At 40.3% G+C, this 24,623-nt stretch overlaps 1 protein-coding gene across 5 annotated transcripts; it reads left to right on the top strand.

The window, feature by feature from the left end:
* Window positions 1–261: 261 nt before the first annotated feature.
* On the top strand, window positions 262–23,588 carry cttn (cortactin). 5 transcript variants are annotated; one of them, XM_080030514.1, is made up of 17 exons: window positions 262–401; window positions 2,250–2,318; window positions 2,804–2,904; window positions 3,053–3,126; window positions 3,226–3,355; window positions 8,308–8,418; window positions 8,608–8,662; window positions 9,751–9,861; window positions 10,704–10,814; window positions 13,548–13,658; window positions 14,912–15,022; window positions 16,454–16,509; window positions 16,596–16,665; window positions 16,779–17,080; window positions 20,704–20,809; window positions 21,084–21,152; window positions 21,904–23,588. In XM_080030514.1, the coding sequence occupies exons 3-17, from the start codon at window positions 2,821–2,823 to the stop codon at window positions 22,038–22,040; spliced, it is 1,638 nt and encodes a 545-aa protein (XP_079886640.1). In that variant the 5' UTR covers window positions 262–401; window positions 2,250–2,318; window positions 2,804–2,820; the 3' UTR covers window positions 22,041–23,588. The 5 variants fall into 5 exon arrangements, with proteins under 5 accessions (XP_079886640.1, XP_079886639.1, XP_079886642.1 ...); XM_080030513.1 differs by lacking the exon at window positions 2,250–2,318; XM_080030516.1 differs by lacking the exons at window positions 2,250–2,318; window positions 9,751–9,861.
* The last annotated feature ends 1,035 nt before the right edge of the window (window positions 23,589–24,623 follow it).

Raw genomic sequence — 24,623 nt, 5'->3', positions numbered from 1 at the left:
ACTTGGCTTTAACTAAATTAACACTTTCCTTACATCATGGACCTATTATAGTTCCATAACTGACCAAAGAAATATTGGAAACTAAACATCTTTTGTTCTCCTATTTCCAAAATCTTAGAAGAAACAACAACCACAATATTTCATATTTGTCTTATGACTTTTTGTTGTATCTTTAAATTATTTAGCAGAAAAGCTCCCGTTGAATTTACGTTTTTCAACCCCCGCCCACTTGTGACGTCAGCACTGGCAGAGAACGGGATACTGGGAGAGCCGGAAGGACAGAGAGACAGCAGAACGTTACCGTCTCTGCATCAAAGCTTGAGGTGTGAACGGATTACATCCTCAAGGGGGATTTTTTTTTTACTTTTAGACTCTGGTCGCTTCCACCTTTGTCGTAAACGGTGAGTATTAACGCCTCAATGGAGGATATTAAAATGTCTACCTAGTGAAAGAAAAAAAATCGCCAACCTCGCGCTGACTCAGATAGGCATTCCAGAAGGCATGTTAGCTTTAGCCAGCGAGCTAAATGGAAAACTGCAACAGGAAATACCCCACACAATATTCCGATTTTTGGAAACTATATGGACCATTTGCTGGTCACTTAACGATAAATCCCCATGTGTCGACATAACCACTAACGAGGTGTACATCCTGTCTCCAAAGCATGTCTGCTGAAGACGGTACGCAGACAATTGTAACAGTGTTCACATTGAGTTGATGTGCACAAAAATCACAGCATAAATGATGAATTAACTGCGTTTTAATTGGGTAAACTATACTTACATATTTGGAGATGATACGTCGTATATATAAATGTGGCATGACCTACTTGGATAAATGCAAGTAGCAACTAACCGACATTAACCTGAGCTAGGCTGACGTCAAACATGCATACTTGTGTGTCCCTTCAGGGAAATAACGTAAATGCATGGAGGTGACTTCTGCCAGCTGCTACCTGTTACCTGAACCTTTTTTTGAACACCTGACAGCCGCACCCAATTCTTCAATTAAGACAAAAAAAAGACGAATTAAAGACACAAAAGTTTGATTTGGATGTGACCAGCAGATGGGTGTGGTTGTGTTGTGGGAAATATTGCCCTGTCAACCAACTCCCTGATACACTGAAAGTTGGGACTTGCCGTCCATGGGACTTGCCAAGCTACTTCCGGGTCTGAGGAGGCTTTCCTCCGTTCCTTCTCTTGAGGTGAATGGAGATGGAGCCACTTCTCCCGCAGCCTCTTGATTGAACACAGATGCCGATTGCCCACATTGTGCTGAGTCAGAAGTTAGTATTCGTACAGTGAGCTTTTGTAGCAGTTAGATGCCACATCGCTGGATATCACCGAGTACTAACGCATTGCTCACCATTTAGCTCTGCAGCATCTCGGTTCAATTCGACATGACAGCAGGATTTGGTAGATGTGTGAGCTGTTAGATTCAGCATCTTGCTCAAAGAAAATCATCAGCTTTGAAAAATGAGTTTACATTCGACCAAGTCTAACTTGAAGACTACAAGCAACTATTTAGTAGTTGATTAATGTTCAATTACTTTTATACAAAGGTGCAAAACATTTCCTTGTTCCTGCTTTTCAAATGTGAAGAATTCCTGTTGATTGAACAAAACAAGTAATTTGATGTCACCTTATGCTCTAAAAAAAATTGCCTTTGCATTTTGGATAAAAGTCAATTGGATACATATTAAATAATTGTCATGCTGATTTAGAATAGAATATCTTTATTGTCATTGTAACGGGTACAACAAAATTAAGTGCAGTCCTTGTAAAGTGCAATTATACTATCTGTTATGAGAAAAAAGATTTCTCTCATTACATGTATCCATAAATAAATAAATTAAAACTATAAAAATAGTCAAATATAGGCATTAAAAAAGAAACACATAAGACACAAGACATAAGACACACCCACACAACATCCACATTCATAAATGTGCTTTACACAAATGTGTGTCCCCCCACTATGCCCTAGTCTTAGCAACATTTAGTGAGGTTATGGCTGTCGGGTAAAAACTGTTTAGTAGTCTGTTTGTTCTTGTTTTCATGGACCTGTATCTCCTGCCTGATGGCAGTAGTTTAAACAGTTTGTGACCGTGGTGTGATGAGTCCTGCAGGATGGAGTGAGTCTCTTTGAGGCTTTTGATGCTTCAGCAGTCTGAGCTAGACTAATGATGATGCTATTCTTCCAAAGTTCCAGTGTTGTTATTATAAAATTCCCAATTTCTGTTTTCACAGACTGTATTCCTTTGCTTAGCTTCACTGGAGGGTGAAGCTTCATTTGAACTTGAATTCGTTTGAATACATGTAAGGAATGAAGACTTTATATTTTTCTATAGGAGGCCTGTTAGGAAGCAATCCTTTTACATCCACTATGGACTGGAGAAAGTTTAGTGTCCAATCAATGACTATTAATTGGCATGCTAGTTTGACGTAAATGTAACGGCTATTTTAAGTTTCAATTAATCTGATGATTGTTGAACTATTAATGTATTGCTTGTAAAACAAGTACAAGTCAATATCTTGACAATCATTTAAAACAAGAGAAATATGTGGGTATTGTACGAATGCATTTGAAAAATCTCAGCCTACTTTATTACTTGAATGCAGTAAATTGTCTAAACAAAAGGGCCAGTGACTAAACTATTCCCTAAGTTTATGATCCTATCCCACAGCCATCTTCATCTTTGAAACATTCTTAATTTATTCTTGACGGTTTGAGCCTGGTCTCTCACCCTAGATGAATCATGTGCTATCTGTGTTTCTCAAATTAAGTTTCTCTTGTTTTTCAGTGTGTGTGGCACTGAAAATGTGGAAGGCAGGAGCAGGACATGCAGTCAATGTGGCTGTAGATGACGGAGGAGATGACTGGGAGACTGACCCAGATTTTGAGGTATATACACTCTTGTTCCCTCCATCCATTTCCCCTTTGGTTCTCCTCAGCCCACAAGTAACATTCTACCTCTTCCTGCACTTTTTCCTCTGTATCCGTGTGAGGCGTCCCCATACATTGTGTTCTGTTTGTTTTCCTGGATTTCTAGAACGATGTTTCGGAGAAGGAGCAGCGCTGGGGAGCCAAGACTGTGTCTGGTTCAGGACATCAGGAGCACATAAAGTAAGGAAGCCAGTCTTCTTTGCTTTGGTATTAAATGCAACACGGAAAACCCTGAAATGTGTGCCCCCTCCGTACTTACGCTCTCCTTTCTTGGCTCAGTATCCACCAGCTTCGTGAGACAGTGTCGACGGAGCACAGCAGCCTGAAGCAGAAGGAGGCAGCCACCGCGCCCAAAGCCTCAGATGGATACGGAGGGAAATTTGGAGTACAGCAGGACCGCATGGACAAGGTGAGAGGGACCACAAAACAACTTGTGCTGGCAAATGAACTGTTAAATGAAGCTGCTTTGTCCCATGGAATTCCTACAAAGCACGTGTGAAGTGGTGAAGTGGTGATGGTGCAAAAGTACTATCGAATCTAACGAAAAAATCTCACCCCAAAGGTAATTTAGTAGCTATTTAAAACATAGTATTGAAGCATTTTGGATAGAGCGTTAGATTTTGGTTTAAGTATCATACAAAATTGAAAAGTCATTTTTAAGAGGGAGCGTGACAAGCCTTCTGCAGTTACTGCGAACTTAGGTTACCATCATTATAAAAAAAAATTAGAACTGAAACAGCTTAGCCATGTGTGTTCAAAAAACGTTCACGCTAATTCATCTGGTTTTCAAATCTTTGTCCAGCAGGAAATTATTTTTCAAGCCTCTGAAGTTATTGTCATTTTAGTGTGAAAGATATGTAACAAACATGGTCCAAGATATATCTTCCTGGTGTCAGTTATAATAGGCTGTGGGCCTCATTGTTTGACTGTTACTTGATCTCTGAATCAATGCTGTGTGTAGCAGTTCATTGACAGGGTTGAGTCGCTGCCACAGACACACTTGACAGTGTTGACACACTCGTTGTCCTGATGGACCTTCTTTTCACCTCCACCTGCATCATCTTGTGCGGGGTGAAACTAGTTATGCTGTAGTCGTTCCTGCAGCTAAGCTAAACCAGCTTGCCTGATCCTGATTTGCATTACTAAAAATGCACTAACATTTTGTAGCCTTTTATATTCAATAGCTCTTTTTGAAAACATGAGAAGCCACTTTGCGCCTCTGCAGCGGTTTCTCTCATGTACAGTATCTCACAAAAGTGAGCACACCCCTCACATTTCTTCAAATATTTCATTATATATTTCCATGGGACAACACTGAATAAATGAAACTTTGATACAATGTAAAGTAGTCAGTGCACAGCTTGTATAACAGTGTAAATTTACTGCCCCCTCAAAATAACTCGACACACAGCCATTAATGTCTAAACTGCTGGCAACAAAAGTGAGTACACCCCTAAGAATTTTTTTCCAAATTGTCAATATTTTGTGTGGCCACCATTATTTTCAACCCTCTTGGGCATGTAGTTCACCAGAGCTTCACAGGTTGCAACTGGAACCCTCTTCCACTCATTCATGACAGCATCACGGAGCTGGTGGATATTAGAGACCTTGCGCTCCTCCACCTTCCGTCCTTAAGTCTGGAGACATGCTTGGCCAGGCCATAACCTTTACCCTCAGCTTTTTTAGCAAGCCACTGGTCATCTTGGAGGTGTGTTTGGGGTCGTTATCATGTTGCAATACTTCCCTGCGTCCCAGTTTACGAAGGTTGAGTGCACGTGGTCAGCGTCATACACAGAGGTTGGCTTTGGAAAATAGACGTATGAGTGCTGCCAGCATTGCTGAAGCTTGAAGGGGTGGGGGGTCAGCCTGTCAGTGCTCAGACCATACGCCACACACTGCATCATACTGGTCTGCATGGCTGTTGTAACAGAAGAAAGCCTATTCTAAAGATGATGCACAAGAAACCCCACAAAAAGTTTGTTAAAGACAAGCAGACTACGGACATGGATTACTGCAACCATGTCCTGCAGTGTTTCCCCTAGAATTTTTTTTAGGCCCGGTGGTAAGAGCTGATAAAGAGTATGCGTGCCGCGTGCGTACCAAATTTCTAGAAGAAATTGACCAAAACGAACCCCATTTGGGATGAGCCTCTTTTGACAGCCTGTTAAAAATGAGGGCATAGGGTTATGCTTTCACATTCAGTACGTTTGTACATGTGGTGTTTCTCACAGGATTTTTAGATCCTGCTGGGTGAGAATGGACATTCTAGGGTCTGGGGGCATCCCCCTGCAGAAGAAACCTTATCCTTTTTAAAGTTAAATGCATCAATCTGGTGCACTTTGAGAGGCGAAATCTGATTAATTCTGTGCTCTGTAAACAACATATGCCCTGCCTATAACTATTTTCTGTATTAATTTGGAGACACAAGCCACGTAAATTATTGAAGAAAAACACATGGATTTCAATAAAAAAACAATAAACACTAAGATCTAATATAGACAGGTCCTATTTAGACTAATTTCTGGAATAATCTGAATCACCTCACCTTGAAGCTAGCCTATTGAAAAATGTTCTTTATTTTTTTTTAATGCAAATAGCCTTGTTGAAAATAAATGAATTAACATAGGCTACACATCATGATTAGCCTATCAACATGTGTGCTACATAAGGCAAATTCCCTATTCCGACCATTATATTTCATCTAGCCTATTTCTCAATTTAATACATAGGCCTACAAATAAAGTAGCATTGAAAATACAAAAACATAAAGCTTGTAGGCCTACAATAGCCTGCTGTTTTCAAGATAACTTGACAGTTAAAACAATAAATAAATTAATATGTCCCTTGAAAATAAATGAATGCTTTTCTGAGAAGAATGTCAAAGTCAGTAGCAGTGTGGCACTTCTGTAAACTTACTGAAACGAGTGCATGCCGTTTTTTTCAGCGCTGTCTCAGCTGTTGATACAGATTGGTTGTGTTGCCACGGCGACGTAGCGATTTTAACTTTCTAAACTTTGCGCAGCACTTTTTCCTGTTCAACGTCCCTGTTACTGGGTCCTTAATATCTCCATAGAGCAGGCGCTGGTTTTATTTTCGCCACTAGATCAACGTTTGCTTGCTAGTCATGCTCCTGCTCATTGGCTTCCGTGTTTTAACAAGTGCGCACCCGCACCGAATACACACGCGCATCGCGCCGCGCGCAGACACACATACACACACGCAGACACACAGATCAGCTGATGGGATGATCAAACGAGAGGTTGTAAAGACAGGCGCACACGAGGGGTAGACCGACAGTGCCGCGCAGACGCTCGCATATTATTATTACGGAATCAATGAAAAATTGATAATACTTTTTTTTTTTTATTATTATTTTTTTTTAAAGTTAGGCTGCTGTTGGCCTGGCGGGGGGTCCCGTTGGCCTGGCGGCCCCGCCAGGCCTGTACAATGGTAGGGGAAACACTGTCCTGTGGTCTGATGAGATTGTGGAGCGGCAACCAGGTGAGGAGTACAAAGACAAGTGTGTCTTGCCTAGAGTCAAGCATGGTTGTTGGAGTGTCAAGGTCTGGGGCTGCATGAGTGCTGCCAGCACTGGGGATCTACAGTTCATTGAATTCTAACATGTACTGTGACATACTGAAGCAGAGCATGATCCCCTCCCTTCATAAACTGGGCCGCAGGGCAGTGCTGCAACATGATAACGACCCCAAACACACCTCCGAACGACCACTGGCTTGCTAAAGAAGCTGAGGGTAAAGGTTATGGACTGGCCAAGCATGTCTCCAGACCTAAACCCTATTGAGTATCTTTGGGGCATCCTCAAACGGGAGATGGAGGAGCGCAAGGTCTCTAATATCCACCGGCTCCTTGATATGGTCATGAATGGGTTGAAGAGGATTCCAGTGGCAACCTGTGAAGCTCTGGTGAACTCCATGCCCAAGAGGGTTAAGGCAGTGCTGGAAAATAATGATGGCAACACAAAATATTGACACTTTGGGCCCAATTTGGACATTTTCACTTAGGGGTGTACTCACTTTTGTTGCCAGCAGTTTAGACATTAATGGCTGTGAGTTATTTTAAGGGGGCAGTAAATTTACACTGTTATACAAGCTGTACACTGACTCAGTGTTTCCCACAGAATTTTTTGAAAGTGTGGGGGGGGGGACCCCGACCCCCCTAGGGGGGTCCGGGGGTATGCTCCCCCGGAAGAAAATGTTGTACCTTTTTAAATGTTAAATGCATCAATCTGGTGTACTTTGAGGAACACTATTCCTATATAAATGGTGATTAAGATGGAGTTTAACACACTTATCAATGGTTAATGAATAAATAATTTTCTATGATACACATTTGAGCCATCAAAAAAATGAAGCAAAGGTGGTGGTTACCTGTGGTTCAAAAGAGTGAACACAAGCGCCCTTTTGTTTTATTAGATTGTTGAATTACTAGTACTCAAATAACTGTGACTACAATCACGAAGGATAGCTCACAATATTCTTTCCAGCAGAGGGTGCTCAAAGAGCGCAGAATGAATTGTGATGGAAAAATTGCAGAAAATAGCTACTTATGAATACAGTCACAGCGCGTGTTGACACCGCAGGGGGAGGGGCTGATTGACTCTGGGAGATTGAAGCCTCGATCCCTCAAGCGGCGCTTTGATAATACGTCCATGATTGAAGGAAATATTGTTTCTTGAGATCACAGCGCGAATCACACGTTACAGATTTTTATGCGGAAATGCTATTGTTTCCAAGTGAAACTTGCGCATTGCAAATGAAATGTATACATGTATATTTTTAAATAGTAAAATATACATATATAAAAAAAAAAAAAAAAAAAAAAAAATGAAAGTGAAAGTGTGGCGGGGCAAAATGAAAGTGTGGCGGCCCGCCACGGAATGATACATTAGTGGGAAACACTGCTGACTACTTAACATTGTATCAAAGTGTCATTTATTCAGTGTTGTCCCATGGAAAGATATAATGAAATATTTGAAGAAATATGAGGGGTGTGCTCACTTTTGTGAGATACTGTACATCTCAGTCCGTGTGCGTTTGTGTGAACAGGCTGAGTCAGTTGTGGCCATTTCACACTCTATAATCTTTTCTGGCAAGCTGGCCAGCCCATCCACACCTTTTCTCTCTCTGGGCTGTGTGGTCATTCCAGCGTGAATGTGATGACCGAGTGCTGTTTACAACACACTGTGTGCCACTGCGATGAGTCAGAAGTCACCACTTCAAACCGCTGGCTTTCATTCCAGCTGTACTTTTTTTCATGACCCCACCCCTCCACAAATTTTCCCTTACTGATGTTTTTCTTTTCTTTTCTGAAATTCTGCATTTTTCATGTTTCTCTTAACAGTCTGCTGTGGGTCACGAATACCAGAGCAAGTTGTCCAAGCACTGCTCCCAGACGGATACCTCAAAGGGTTTTGGAGGGAAGTTTGGAGTGCAAGCTGACCGCATTGACAAGGTATTTCCTGTGGCCGGCCACCACTTTCAAGTGCTAACGACATCTCCCTGATTTTAAACATGATTTTGATTGATAAAAATGTTAGGCTCCAGCATAAGGAAATGGGCGGAGACAGTGAGATATAAACATGCACATACAGTGGTAAGTCAGTCAGAAGAGTAATTGTGTTGCTTCTTCCTCTCATTCCAGTCAGCTGTTGGGTTTGAGTATGCTGGCAAGACGGAGAAACATGCCTCGCAGAAAGGTGATGTCACAGCTTGGTGTTCTTTTTGCAAGTCTGCTTCATCCCCAGATCACCTGTTAGTTTAGTTTGGAAGGTTTCTCTGAATAAATCCCAGTAATACACCACCAAACCAGGGTCATGGAACTAAATTCCCCATTCACTGGACATACAGTATTAGTAATACATTTTTAAATTCACCATTTATGGTTACTATTTTTTATCAGCCAGTGTAACCTTTCAAATTGCTACAGATTAAGCATTTTTCAGCCACAGTCTGATGAGCATCTAGCTGGTGGCCAGTTGAACCCTGTGTGCTCCCGTTATGCTGATCAGAAGCTACTTGATCTTGCCAAGTTCCTACTGTGCACACAGACCTTATATGGAATATTTTAATTGTCTTGGCAAATGAAGCCGCTCTTTTTTGTCTTTGTTTTCCTGGCGTATTATTAATAACAGTGCAGTCTGTAAGTGTTACGACAGTGGTATGTTTCACTCTGTCACTCCAGCACATTATATTTCAAGTTGAAGCGCAAACTTGCCAAAACTTGCCATTTTCCCCCCTGCGGAGGATGGAAGTGGAGCTATGCTTTCTACATAGTATAAATAATAATGGATCATCAAAATAAACACATTCATATTAAAACTGAAATGAATTCCCTTTAGAAGTCTGAGGTGCCTAAAAGCAAACAACTACAATATTTATGCATTGCACTGTGTACAATATAAACAGCTTTTGGGATCAATGGTTGATTTTTAGCTTTCAGTATTTCAGTGTTGCCATCACCTTTTGTGTTGCCTTCATCCCCTCCACAGTACCCTGCACCCAAGTGCTGAGCAATTGCCCAATTCCAATCATTCCTCAGTATTACAACTTTATTTATTTGTATTGCACCACTAGCATGACACCTTATTACACATCGTAGATTATATTCTACTCAAAGGATCAGCACGTAAACACGGCAGGACCTTGTATGATAAAGACATAATATGTCTGTGGCTTACTGCCAGTAAATGTTGAGGGAGAAGTTGGAATTGGGCTGCTTTGCTACGCGTGCTTTCATGCTGCTTCACCCTGACCTTTGACCCTTGCCCCCTGCTTTGCTGTGTAGACTACTCCACTGGGTTTGGGGGGCGATATGGAGTGCAGTCAGATCGTGTCGACCAGAGCGCAATGGGCTTCGATTACCAGGGCAAAACTGAGAAACACGAGTCCCAGAAAGGTTTGTCTAGATTTCCTGTCATGCGGCAATACCATTAACCCTGGGATGTTATGGAGTAAATGTGGTTAATGGACATACATTAACTTATACACACACAAACAAACTACTTAGCCTGACATAGGAAACCAAGCTCCACGCAGGTCCTGACTATTCATGTCATTTGTTATTTCTTCCTCATTCCTCCATTCCTCAGCCTTTACGTGCTTATAATGTTGCAAACATTGGCTTAATTGTCATTGTAGCTCGCTCAGTTGCTTGTGTGAAGTAACCCCCCCCCCCGTGTCAAAAGAGACTTTTTTTAATAATGTTTGTAAGATGTGGCACACACAGTACATTGGCCTCAGTGGAATTCAACAACTTGAAAGTGTTTTTTGACGTAGGTGGCCATTTTTTGAAATGCTGTCTCCTTTTGATGTTTTCCTGCTCCCTCCTCGTCTCAGATTCCAGGTGTTTGGCAAAGGCTTGCCACTGCCTGCTGGTCTGTGGCTTGTGCATGACCCAGCTGGTTCTCTGGGGGAGTGGGATATTTGAATTATGCATACTTTTTACTTTTAAACAGGTTTTTTTTAGTGTGTGTGTGTGTGTGTGTACTTTTTTTGCAGTTCACTTATTATTTGTGGTCTTAAACTGGCAGTTATACAACTCTATATATAATATATTGTCAGGATGCATTTTTGGTATTCTGTTGTATACCTTAGGATAAACTGTACTGATGAAATGTGAGTCAAAAACATACACACATCTTATTTTATGGTTACCTTGTTGGTGGTGATAGACTTGTTGTTTCACTCTTCACACCCTTTCCTGTCTTATTTTCTCCCCCGTCTTCTGCTCACTGGCAGATTATACCAAGGGCTTCGGCGGCAAGTTTGGAGTGGAGACAGACAAGGTGGACAAGAGTGCTGTGGGCTTTGAGTACCAGGGCAAAACAGAGAGGCACGAGTCACAGAAAGGTTGGTATCATCATCATAGGTACAGTCAATATGAAAAACACATTGACCACGTAATGATTGATGATCTCCCATCATTTATTGCCATTATGTACAATACTTACAATGTGATGGCTTCTATTGTTGCAGTAGCTTTAGCACTCAACTGATTTCAAATAAAGATGAGCTTCTGAGATTTGGTCAAACTACCGTATTTTCCGCACTATAAGCCGCAATGGACTATAAGCCGCAGGTGTTAAAATGTTTAATTACCACGTGTAAGAGTTTGTGCACAGAGGGGATTGTCGGGAAAGAGATGGCTGCTTGGGGAAGCTCCCATTTATTAACATTTCAACAAACAAGTTGCATATTTGCGTAACGTACGTAAGTGTTACCATTTAGTGCAATAGTAGCTACTAGGGATGGGCACGAGTGTTTTCGCTACTCGTGTGATCGCTTGCATTCCTCGAGGATCAATCGATTCCTCTTTAAACTTTTTTCTATTTTTAGAACGCAACGCATCTGTCTACAGAACAACGGTTCACCGCAATAAAGCGCTCAATGCTTATTGTCAAACAGTCACAGTTGCCATATGATATTAAGGATTTTTTCCCACAAGTTTAAAACACATTTTCCTCACTGAAAGTAATTAAATAGACGGGCCACAATTTAAACCGATCGAGTAGAACTGCGGTGGGGAGAAAAAAAGAGAAAAAAAGCATGGGCTGTAGTTGTAACAAAAAAAAATAGCCTAAGTCACCATTTAAAGTAAGAAGGGCAGCAAATAATATAAAATGATTGTCCTACAGTTTAAATACATATAAATAACTCACCAAAGCAGATAGTTGTATATCCAACCGCGTAATGCTCACTCCGTGTCCTCATTAACGGAACGTTACACCGGTCGGTTTTTGAATCTTATCCCCATATTCCCTATTGAAGGCTTCTTAACTGTTGTTGGCTTGGAGCGAATGTGCCTGAAGTAAGCCTTGCTTCTTCTTTACTTTTCTTTCCAAGCGGAGAGCACCTTGCATGCTCACCTGGAGTCTACTCATTACTAACTGAGAGTAACAGGTGTCATCTCCACTTTTTATAAACGTAACTTTATCATCTGCTTTGAAATAATTGGACAGTTATATTCCTGAAAATATTCTGGAGAAGAGACTGTATTCAGCTCCGCGGTGCCGTGGAAAACAGGCTGCGCTGCGGTGGCACGGAGGTGGCAGTTATTTGCAGTTGCTGTTTGACACAACGCTCAGTTTATTGCACTTGCATCAAAATATTTAATTTTGTTAAACTTTATTTGATCCGTCTTGTGCCGTTTTGTACAGCCTAAAGGCTACAGACACTAAAAACAAAACAAAAAATCCACCAATCGAGTTCATTTGAAATGAGAAGTACTCGATTACTAACGCCCATCCCTAGTAGCTACAGAACATATACTGTGCTGTGTAATAACAGGGTCGAAAAATGGGGAAGAAGTTGCGGCTTATAGTCCGAAAAGTACGGTAAAGTGAAACTTATAAATAATTTTACAACAGTGGAAAACGAAAGATATACCAACATACCCTATTGGTAAAAACAGAAAGTACAAATACATTAACAGGGATATAAGGCTTATTAGCCACACTTCTTTTCATAGTAGAATTTGTGATTTTCTTTTTCCACTTAAACTGTTATTACTGAAAAAACTCTGCTGCTACATACCCAATTTTTTTATACTTTCAAATGTTGACATTGGAAATCGTCAACAAGATCACGCTCTAATAGCAAAACTTGGTGCAACTATGTAGTGACAATGTATTGCAAGACAAGCTTCAGTAAAAGTTAATCAAGTACAGTTAAAAAGATAAAATATCACAATTACTAGCAGTGCCTTGTTAATGGGTTTTATGTGTAGTGTGTTCCATTCCTAACCCTGTATGCATGTGGTTATATTCCTATCCAGTGAGTGCGCAACAATTTTTTTTGTTCATATATTCTAAATATCAGGACGCTTGAGTTGAAGCCTGTCCCGACATGTTTGGACTCTCAGTTGCAACACACCTGAGCTGCTTTACCTGTAGCTTCTTGTCCGACACACCCACTCAGACTTTACTGCCTGATTGGCTAACTTCAATTTATCAACACTAGCTTATGTTGAAGGCATAGATAACCTCAAGAATTCCCCACAATTCACCAGGCTATGTTTGCTGCCTACGTTTGCATATGCTGTACTGGCTGCAAAACACTGGAGTCGAATGCTCTCATAACAAGGTCGGACATTTTTTTTGCACTAGAGTTGAAACATCCCGAGCATAAGACATAAGAAGTTGTAAAACTGGATGAATTGATTGTGTTTATAAATATCAACGTCATGCAGCTGCTCCTATGATATATGAACACATTGAAATTCTGTGATCTTTGTTTAAAATCGTGGAGACATTTGTTGCACTCTAAATCTAAAACTTTCCATGTGTTTTAAAATTCGTAGTTTTGAGCTAATTTGGACATCTGTGCTCTTCAGACATTAGTTGGTATTTCCCCATAATGACTAGACATAGCATTTTGAAAACATACCAATATAACCAGTTTCTCAATAGAATTACCAGGGTATCTGTTTATCACTTTTCACTTATGCAATATAACACTGGTAACACTGTGTTCTTATCAATAGCATACATCCCTACTGCAGGTGATCCAACAACATTTGTCAATAACATGTATTAAGGTTAATGTCTACGGCTTTCTCTCTGTGTGTGTGATGTCTTTCTGCAGACTATGTGAAAGGCTTTGGGGGCAAGTTTGGTGTTCAGACGGACAGACAGGATAAATCAGCACTGGGATGGGACCACCAAGAGAAACTACAGCTCCACGAGTCCCAGAAAGGTACTGGTTCTGATCGTTTAACCATTTAACCAGGAACGAGAACAAACACATTCTTATTTACAAAGACGGCCTGGCAAAAGACTAAAAGCCTATTTGAGAAGAGGGTGGGGGCCGAAAAGAAGATCAAATTAAGTGTTAATAGGACAAACAACACACACCCCGATCATCCAAACTCTTAATTCCCCTTTATTTGAAGAAGTTTTCAAACTGCTTATTATTTAGTAAACAAGTCATTGTCTTCTCTATTGTTAATCTGATACCAGATTTAGGAAAAAATATGGAGAAGTAGCTCGACGATGTTAAAGTATGATAAATAAGAATAGCTCTTTTCTCTACAAAATGGAATTTGGGCATTTTTAAAGAATGTTTTTGGAAAACTTCTTCATATTTCCTTTGTTAAACATATTCAACTGCCTATACTGTTTTAAACAAAAGAAGGAAAACCTTAATAGACACACGTTTCTCTTGTTTACATGTTTTGAGATCAAAGCCTCCATTCCACTTTTGCTTGAACTTTGAACAGAGAATATCCACCAGACATCAGCCTTTACAAGCTGTCTGCTTTGAGTTTTGAACACAGTGTGTTTCACTGTGAAACTGTTCTTCCTGCTCAGCCCTGCACTTCAGCTCTGATGTGGTTTCATTGTGGCTTTGGATGTGGTCTTTCAGAGGTTGACAACTTCCTCAATGGTTAAAAAATAGCTCAAATAGAGGAAGTGAAGCCACAGCTCAGATTTGTATTTGCATGTCAGGCCTGTAGCTAAAACTGTCACTCAAAGTAAATTAGAATAAGTGCTGTTGTAAAATAAAGTGTGTTGCTGGCTTGCCAGCATCACAAGAATCTAAATGGTTAAAACTGAAACTTTTTTTTTCTGTTTTACATGAACCGTTTAGACATTATAAAAAAAAGACAATATAATATATAAGTCATATCTATGTATGTGTATATATATATATGTATGTATATATATATATATATATATATATATATATATATATATATATATATATATATATATATATATGACATAGCCTACATCTTGTTTAAAATCCGGTATTTCTAATCACAGGAATTTATCATGTATAATAAAATTAAGATTTCCTTCAAATTTCCTCCCTTAAAACCATCATGTGTACCCTTGATGTAGCCTGGGCTTGCCCGGTGTATCATTGTCTCGATATGTTTGTCTATTTATATGTGTGTGTTTTTGTCTGTCCATATATGTGTATTATGTGTGTGTGTTATGTTGCAGACTATAAGCGTGGGTTTGGAGGGCAGTATGGGGTAGAGGTGGAGAAGCAGGACCAGTGTGCCCTGGGCTATGAGCACAAGGAGAGCCTGGCAAAGCACGAATCCCAGAAAGGCACATATACCACCCTGAACACAGCATACTACCACCCCCCTCCCATTTCAAAAACCTCTCCCGATCCTTCCCCATCCCTCCTTCTAGCTTGATACGCCATCATCCTCAGTATTGGCTGTTTTTCTTTTTAAGTGACAGACACAAGCTTCTTTTTTCCTGACAGATGCACCCCTTCTGTCAGTAAACCTCCACGGCCCCTCAACCCCCTGACTGTTACACACCCTCCCGCCTCTGCAGCACCAACCCATTAACTAACAATATACGTAGATAAGCAGGGTTTTCTTTGTCTCAGCTCACCCCAATTATAAATAAAAAACATATTTTTATAACATTCACTAACCTCTGGTGACATCCAGCCATGCAAACAGTCAGGTTATCAAACTTCTGCCTCAATCCCAATTCCATTCCCCTCCATGAAATTTGGATGGCGAAAAGTGATGTTAACATTTTTATTTTTTTATTTTTTTGACCAAAAACAAATTTCCAGTTAATTAGGATAACCCACAGACTTAATGGTCTTGCGTTTTCAACATGGAATTGTATACATTTTCAAATTTAAGAATTCTAAACACTTTTAATGACCTATTCTATCCACAATGACTTAAAGGCTGAGTATACATTTTTTAAATATAGTCTATCAATATAATAGATATTATATTTCAGTGGCATAACCAATATATATCTTAATAACAGCATTTCTAAGTGGGGAAATGTGTTTATTTATTTTGATGAACTGGTCCTTGTAATATGAGATACATATTTTACTTATAATATTCTACTCATATTAGTCAATAGTTATGTTTGCTATTGTGTGTGTCAGGTCTGTGCTGCTCAGGTGTATCAAATGTCTGGTCCTAGCCCTTTTTGCTATTATTTCATTTATTTTAGATTGACCCTGCCACCCCTTATGTTTTCTAGCATTGCCACAATGCAACACTTGCTGTTTGTTTGCTTATGCACTTATCTAGTGCATGATTTCGTACTGCCACGGTGCATTTTATCAAGGCCTCCTGCTGAAACCACACAGAGTCATGGCTGATCTACGATGCAGAGATTGAAACAAGATGGCTGCTTGAACCCAACATGTCTGGCTTATGTTAAGATTCTCTCATCAGTCCCTCTGCTGTCGCTGTCTGTATTCAGTTATTTTTTGGTTTCCCCTCCCTACAGGTTTGCATGAGCAGCCCAACTTTTGATCCCAGCAGTTCTTCTGTTTATTGGTTCCTGCAAAACCAACCACAGTCTACTTCATCGAACTTTAGCGAAAAATAATGTTCTAATCTGATGCGTAATAGTAAAGTAGAATTCATTGCTGAAAAATAAACTGACTGTTTAAGGTCTTTGGAAAACAAGTTCTGATGATGTTGGCTGTGGTTGAGTTACTTATGTAAAACAGGAAGTGACCTTACCTATCTGCTTTTTTCTTACCAGATTATTCCAAAGGATTTGGAGGGAAATTTGGCGTCCAGAATGACAGGATGGATAAGGTAAGGAGTGTGTACGTCTTTTTGTTGTACTCACTCAATCATCTGTAGAGAGCTATGTCTGAAAATCTTTATTCTCTGGTTGACAGAGTGCAGGGACCTTTGAGGAGGTTGAGAAGCCGAGCTCAGCCTACCAGAAAACCAAACCTGTGGAAGCTGGTAAGAATAAATCAACATCGATAGTTCTGAGTCAGAACTTAAGGCGACGTCTGAACTCACCACATCATTTTCTGTCATTCTCTGATTTTTTTTGTTGTTGTTGCACTGGATAGCTGGCAGCGGCACAGGAAGCATCAAGGCGCGCTTTGAGAACATCGCCAGAGAGAAGGAGGAGGAGGACAAGAAGAGGGCCGAGGAGGAGCGAACACGTCGACAGGTAAAGGAGAAGCAGGAGCAGGAGGAGGCGCGCCGTAAGATAGAAGTGACTGCCAAGGCCCCGTCTCCTGTCCCCACTGCCAAGGCCCCCTCTCCCATCCCCACTGCCAAGGCCCCCTCTCCTGTCCCAGCTGCCAGTCCCAGTCCCAGCCCCAGTCCGACTCCACCGGTCCAGCCAGCTGCTGCTCCAGTCTTCCAGGTGAGTCGTGGTGGTTTGTGTACGGTTCATCTCTATGTTGTCGACTGAAAGCTGAAGCTCAAAACGTGGAGTCAGTGTCCGTTTTGTTGTCAAAATCACGTTTTTTCTGTTGCTAGCTACAGTGGGCCCCATTTGTTTACATACCAGTTTACAGAGCCTAGGCTGTGTATTTTTTTTCTTCAGCGCACACACAGTACGTACAGAGATATTGATTTTGACAACAAGCGTACTCCAGAATTTCTGACTCCACATTCAATTGTTTTGTTTTAGATTACAAGGGAAGAATTACCGTAATTTTCGGACTATAAGCCGCGACTTTTTCCCCATTTTTCGACCCTGTTATTACACAGCACAGTATATGTTCTTTAGCTAGCCTACTAGGGATGGCCGCCCCTATTTTAAAATGTTATATACGTGTACAAAACGGATACAATAAAGAAAATTAAATATGTTGATGCAAGTGCAATAAACTGAGCGTTGTGTCAAACAGCAACTGCAAATAACTGCCACCTCCGTGCCACCGCAGCGCAGCCTGTGTTCTCCACAGCACCGCGGAGCTGAACACGGTCTCTCCTTAGAACATTTTCAAGAATATAACTGTCCAATTAGCCTATTTCAAAGCAGATGATAAAGTTACGTTTATAAAAAGGGGAGATGACACCTGTTACTCAGTTAGTAATGAGTAGACTCCAGGTGAGCATGCAAGGTGCTCTCCGCTTGGAAAGAAAAGTAAAGAAGAAGCAAGGCTTACTTCAGGCACATTCGCTTTGAGCCATCAACAGTTAAAAAGCCTTCAATAGGGAATATGGGGATAAGATTCAAAAACCGACCGGTGTAACGTTCCGTTAATGAGGAATTAGTCGCGGTAATTAGCCTATTCACGGACACGTAGTGTGCATTACGCGGTTGGATATACAACTATCTGCTTTGAGTTATTTATACACTGCGTGCACAATTATTAGGCAAGTTGTATTTTTGAGGATTCATTTTATTATTGAACAACTACAGTGCTTGCGGTCAATCCAAAATGTTAAAGAATCTAAACCTGAATGTTTATGAAAGTAAAAGTGAGGTTTTGTCTTTCTTACGAAAATATATTTATGTTTTGCTATTATTAGGCAACTATTAGTGTGCAGAATTATTCTGCAACTAAATAAAAAAACTAACATTTTCCCATCTCACTTGTTTATTTTCATCTGTTAAAGTGAGAATAATAAAACAAATAAAAATTTCCGACATGTAAAAAAAAAAAAAAAGTGACCAATATAGCCACCCTTCTTTTCAATAACTGTCACAAGCCTTCCATTCATGGAGTCTATCAGTTTCTTGATCTGTTGACGATCAACTTTTTGTGCAGCAGCAACCACAGCCTCCCAGACACTGTTCCGAGAGGTGTACTGATTTCCTTCACTGTAAATATCCCGTTTAAGCAGGGTCCACAGGTTCTCAATAGGGTTTAGGTCAGGTGAGGAAGGGGGTCATGTCATTATTTTTTCATCCTTAAGGCCTTTACTGGCTAGCCATTAGACCATTGGACCCGAAAAGGTCCAAATAGCTCATCTTTAAAGGCAACTATTAGTATATTTAAAGATGAGCTAGTTGGACCTTTTCGGGTTGAAGATGGCCTCAAAATCAACTCCCAAACCTACTGCCAGTTTCTAGAAGATACTTTCTTCAAGCAGTGGTACAGGAAAAAGTCTGCATCTTTCAAGAAGACCATGATTTTTATGCAGGACAATGCTCCATCACATGCATCGAAGTACTCAATTGCATGGTTAGCCAGTAAAGGCCTTAAGGATGAAAAAATAATGACATGACCCCCTTCCCCTCCTGACCTAAACCCTATTGAGAACCTGTGGGCCCTGCTTAAACGGGATATTTACAGTGAAGGAAATCAGTACACCTCTCGGAACAGTGTCTGGGAGGCTGTGGTTGCTGCTGCACAAAAAGTTGATCGTCAACAGATCAAGAAACTGACAGACTCCATAAATGGAAGGCTTGTGACAGTTATTGAAAAGAAGGGTGACTATATTGGTCACAAATTTGACATGTCGGAAATTTTTATTTGTAAATTTTGAGTTGTTTTATTATTCTCACTTTAAAGGGACTCGCACCCATCGTGCAATTGAGAATTACAGCACTATCATACCATCCCGCCTCCCTCCAATGCCCCCACACCCTCGTTCCATGCTTGTATCACTGGTTTCACTTCAGAGGTGTCGGCCAGAATACCAATTATGGCCAAAGGCGTCAGACTATAAGCATGAGACTAGGAGAGGAGGAGTAGGGTTTTATCTGCTCTTTATTTTCCTTCTTTCACAGGCACAGTCGCATATAGATCGCGGGAAAAGAACAAAGGTTTAAACTCCGCTCGTGAGGAGACGTTACAACAGCTGTTGCGACCCGCGAATCGCATGCAAACTATATTATAACAGCGATCGGGACTGCATGTACATACTCACACACGGGTGATTCACATTTAAACTCAGATAAACACGTTTCCATGTGGAATGATCGCTTACTGCGGCAACGCTCACACATCTGACCGAGGGAGAAGAGAACGGAAACTAAACGGGCTCTCTGTCCGACTGACGTCACGGCCCTAACTGACTGCTATCCACACTATCCACACTGAACAAAACACATTTTAACACACTGTAAGAACTAACAACACTGTAACTTATGAACGTTGGGGCCTTTTCTACAATGGTCGCTACTCGCTACTGTCTGCCGTGGAATCAAAACAAACCCTCTAGTTGAGAATGCGCAATACAGAAGCAGACCGCAAACAGACAGGTCTGTCGGCCAATCAAATCGTTCGGTCCGAACGATTTGATTGGTTGAATTTTATATATATTTTTCATAATATTATGAGATTGAAATCATTGTTTGTTTTTACTCCTGATGGGTCTGTCTTATATTTTAGAGTGTAATTACCTTATTAATACCATTTTAACCTAATCCAAAAAAAGTGTAAAAATGCACCAAAGGTAAGAGTCGCTTTAACAGATGAAAATAAACAAGTGAGATAAGCATCGAGCGCTTTATTGCGGTGAACCGTTGTTCTGCAGACAGATGCGTTGCGTTCTAAAAATAGAAAAAAGTTTAACAAGGAATCGATTGATCCTCGAGGAATGCAAGTGATCACTCGAGTAGCGAAAACACTTGTGCCCATCCCTAGTAGCTACTATTGCACTTGAATACGTTATGCAACTTGTTTGTTGAAATGTTAATAAATGGGAGCTTCCTCAAGCAACCATCTCTTTCCCGACAATACCCTCTGTGCACAAACTCTTACATATGGTAATTAAACATTATAACACCTGCGGTTTATAGTCCAGTGCGACTTATAGTGCGGAAAATACGGTAATGCAAAGACTCACCCACTGCTGTACTCATTATGCCAAGAGGAAGATGCTCTTTCAGACATGAACTTGGTTATCTAAATGTACTGACCATTTACAGTCATCTCATGTCAGATCAGTCAATTATTATTATACACCTGCAAACACTATTGGATGAAAATGTATTGTGTTTTCCTGAAAACATGTAGCTTCATTGCATGTAGTGGTAGTCTTTGCAGAAGGACCTTTCACTGAAACAGATTGTGTTCTCCGTGTTAGAACACAGAGGAACCTGCTGCCGAGGAGAACGGAGAGCAGCTGTATGAGGGGGAGCCACAGAGCCAGCAGGAGGAACTCTACCAGGAGGAGACCCCAGCAGCAGCAGGTCAAGCTCTTGGTTCATCTGTGTCCGTGGTGACTTTTTGAATTGTATTCATTATAGTGTATACATACTATAATTAATACAATACAACAGCACCACAAACTACATCCTCTGAAACATGAAACATACTACAGTTGAATCAACCTTCAAAAAGAAAAAGAAAAAACATTGGAATTGATCAATCCAACAACCCGTGAGATACATAACTTGAGATCCCATAGTCAGTGGTGTAGTATCTTATCTTTGACTAACAGACAATTGTCTTGTTGTCTTTCAGACGGCCAGCAGGAAGAGTATTGTGAGGACGCCGGGGTAACGGCGGTGGCCCTCTACGACTACCAAGCAGGTGAGGCCCAAAGCGTTGAAGGACGTTGCAGCTGGGACACTGAGGGAAACAGCTTGGTCACATCAGCATTGATAAAAGCCAAATTTGTAACCTGAATCAATGTTTATGTATCGCCATAAAATAGTGGATCACTGTCTACGCAGAGCCGACCTTTGAACCAGAGTATTAAAAAGTTCAAAATGGAGGAATCCTACTGCTCTGCAAATGTAGATGCAACATTAGTAGCCCCAGTCTCTGAATCCTTTTGGCCTTGGTTTTGAACTAGCAACTTCCAAAGGCAAACACTACAATATAATTTATTCCACTGAGCTTTCTGGTGTCGCAAATGGGAGCCCCTTTACCAGAATATGATGGCTATTACACTTTTTTTTTTTTTTGCAATTTAAGTCTGATCACTTTCAAAGTAAATCCGTACAACTTCCAACACAGCACAAGTCAGAATTGAATGCTGATGGATTATCAATAATAAATGTATGATCTCATCCTCATCTTTTGAAGGTGGAGTCAGTTTTTCTGGACAAAAAGTGATTTAGACAAGCATTCTCCAGAATTGCTGGCTCCACCTTTTTATTGCCATAAAATCCGTTATATGAACGTTGAAACACTGAGAGAAAGTGGCAATTGCTCATTTCCGACGCTGGAAACACACTTTTGATTTTCTGTTGATTGTTCAATGGTTTCAGCTCTAGGTTCCAACAATCAGGTTTTCCCTCATCACCTTAATTGTCCTCCATTTCTTTTCTCTTTTCAGCCGGTGAAGACGAGATATCCTTCGACCCCGATGACATCATCACCAACATCGAGATGATCGACGAGGGCTGGTGGCGAGGCGTGTGCCGAGGCGCTTACGGCCTTTTCCCCGCCAACTACGTGGAAGTTCGGCCGTGATAAGGCTCTGCCAAGACAAGCTTTGTCCCTGTCCTTGTGCAAAATAAGAAAATAGGAAGGAGACAATTTCCAACCCTCTTTCCTTTCCTTACTTTGGTCCTTTCTCTCCTACCTTCATCTTTGTGCTTCAATCCCATACGAGACATCCTCAGGTCTCCTAGCTGGCTTTCTTTTGCACCTTTTTGTTTTTTTATCCCCCCTCTACTTTTTCCAAATTCACATTGTTTCTCAGAGGATGTGTTATCTTAGAATGGCTCAATAATACCAAGAGATATAGAAGTTATTATCTGGGCTTGAAAAAGGCTTTGCTGTGTTAAAGTAAAAGCTACAAAATACAGCTTTGCTGTTCAGATTAAGGCCGAAGGGGATTTATTAACCTCCTCCTGCTTCAGAGTAGCAGGTTACATATTGTAGCTTTTTATTTTTCCAGATACAGTGTTACAGTCTAGCTTCACTAGGTGTTGATCAGATATTGTTGCGTCTCCACACATGTTAGAGAGAAATTTTAGTCTCGCCAAAGACCAGAGTAATGAGATTAATGAGCTTGAAATGTCTGAAATGAGTCTTGTGCACGGGGCTCAGAGTGCTCACTGTTCAGTTGCTCACCCTGTAAGCAGGAGCAGTTTAAAGTGGAAAGCAGCCCTCCACTTTGGATTATAATGTATATTGATGGCTATATACTGTCCAGTGAGCCGAGCATGGACCAAATTACATAAACCCCTTTGCTTCATGGTCTGTCTGCATACATTTAGTTGTGTTGCTCTGACATTCATGTTGTACGAATACGCTCTTTTTATCTTACTGCTTGCATTAGTTGTAGGGTTGGTTTATAAATGATCAGTAATCAGGTTTCCTTTTGTACTGATGTTAACATTGTTCAAAAATTAACGGGGCCATAATGTCAAAAGACTTGGATCTCCAAAGTGGCTAAACAAACACACACTACAGCTTCTAGTTTTAATTGAATCATCGTCCTACATTATACTGCTTAATTGTTGATACTGTGCTTAGAATGATGTACAGAGAGAGATCATGATTTATGATGCTTTGAAAAATAATAGATTTGAAAACATATTTTTGTTCCCTGTCACTGTGCTTTTCTTTGGATTGTGTCTTTGTCTTGCTGCCGTGGATGCTCAGGTTTCCTGTCATAACGTGTTGATATGCACACGTGAGGTGTGGTGACAACTGCTCTGAAGCAGCTAACATCTCCCATCATGTCCGAACGGTGTGTGCTGACCTCAGAGTGAGTGACCTTTTTAAAACAGGTGTGATTTATCATGAAGGGAAGAGACTTTGGTGTATTCTCCAAACACTAATTATTTTCAACAGACGGCAGTCGTCTTTGGATCAGAGTAGTATAGCTTAAATGGGCGCGTGTGTGTGTGAGGAATTCATTAAATTCATCTTTTGGGTTTTATAATAATAAAAAAAGTGACCTTTTCAAATGCATTATTTTCATCTGTACCTCTGTCTGCTTGATTCACATCATTGCATACTTGTTTTTTTGTTTTGTTTTTTTTAGTTTCAATAAATAACTATGATTGAGCTTGTTTGAAGTGCATTAATTCTACTGTGAATATCTTATGTTCTAGATTTCAGGTTGCAGTTGTATTATTTTGATTTCCTTGAGCAGTTCATTAATTAACCTAACTATCATTTGTTTGACTACATTTTCAACCTGGGAAATGAAGCTGTTGAAAATGAAAAACAAAGATTTAATTGGCTGAAAATGAACCTTCAAGCTTAATAACTGATATTCACATATACTCCCCATACCCCAATAAAGGACACCTGTTGGCAAAATGTGTTGCAGTAAGTAAGTTTAGAAATTAACCAACCAAATTAATGTAATTAGTCAAATAAGGGATGCGGTCAAACATGTTAAACCAACATTTCAACTGCTACTCTAACTTTTTGTAATTCACTTGAAACATGAATAAATTATCAGTAAGTGCCTATACAATATGTTAATTCCTGTTTTATGTCACTGCTATTACAAAAAAATATTGAATTTTTTACTCAAAAAGATGTACTTGACAGCTTTGTGCTAAGGCACTGGTACTAATTATATAATCCATATAATAGGTTATCTCCTGTGTAAGCACTTTTTTTTGCTAAGGAAAATCTTTTTGTTACCTTATTATTTGAGAATTAAGTCTAGGATATCTACTGAGTAGGACAACTTTAAGTAGAAATACAACTTTAAAGTGCTCTCTGCTGGCCAAACTCTATTACCAAAGTAATATAGTGGTCTAGCTGGAGGTTTAATTACATCTTTGATATATACTGTACCTACAATGTCCCAGAAACGGCTAAATCCAAGTTTAGGAAATGTCGATGTTTTCCTTTCAGTGTACTTTTTCAAGTGCACTTTCTTTCTTTCTTTTTTACTACCATTTCAGTCTTATTTGTACAGGTTTAGAGATTTCTATCTCACGGATCCAACTTAATTAGAGTTGAATGGAATATTTTTGGTGGTTTCACAGCGATTAAAAATTGGACCTGCTTTTAACATAAGGAACCGTCCCAGTGACCGTTTTCATCACGGTCTGTCCACAAACTTTCCAGTGTTCCATTGTA

Source organism: Ammodytes marinus (assembly GCF_949987685.1).
Source record: "Ammodytes marinus genome assembly, chromosome: 1".
NCBI lineage: Eukaryota > Metazoa > Chordata > Actinopteri > Uranoscopiformes > Ammodytidae > Ammodytes > Ammodytes marinus.
This window is presented reverse-complemented; position numbering and strand designations above follow the sequence as displayed.

Bases quoted from the DNA above. Each gene is read 5' to 3' on its own strand.
- cttn (XM_080030513.1), top strand. From the start codon at position 2,821: ATGTGGAAGGCAGGAGCAGGACATGCAGTCAATGTGGCTGTAGATGAC. The intron at 2,905-3,052 runs GTATATACACTC...CTGGATTTCTAG, and splicing joins AGACTGACCCAGATTTTGAG to AACGATGTTTCGGAGAAGGA. The intron at 17,081-20,703 runs GTGAGTCGTGGT...TCTCCGTGTTAG, and splicing joins CTGCTGCTCCAGTCTTCCAG to AACACAGAGGAACCTGCTGC.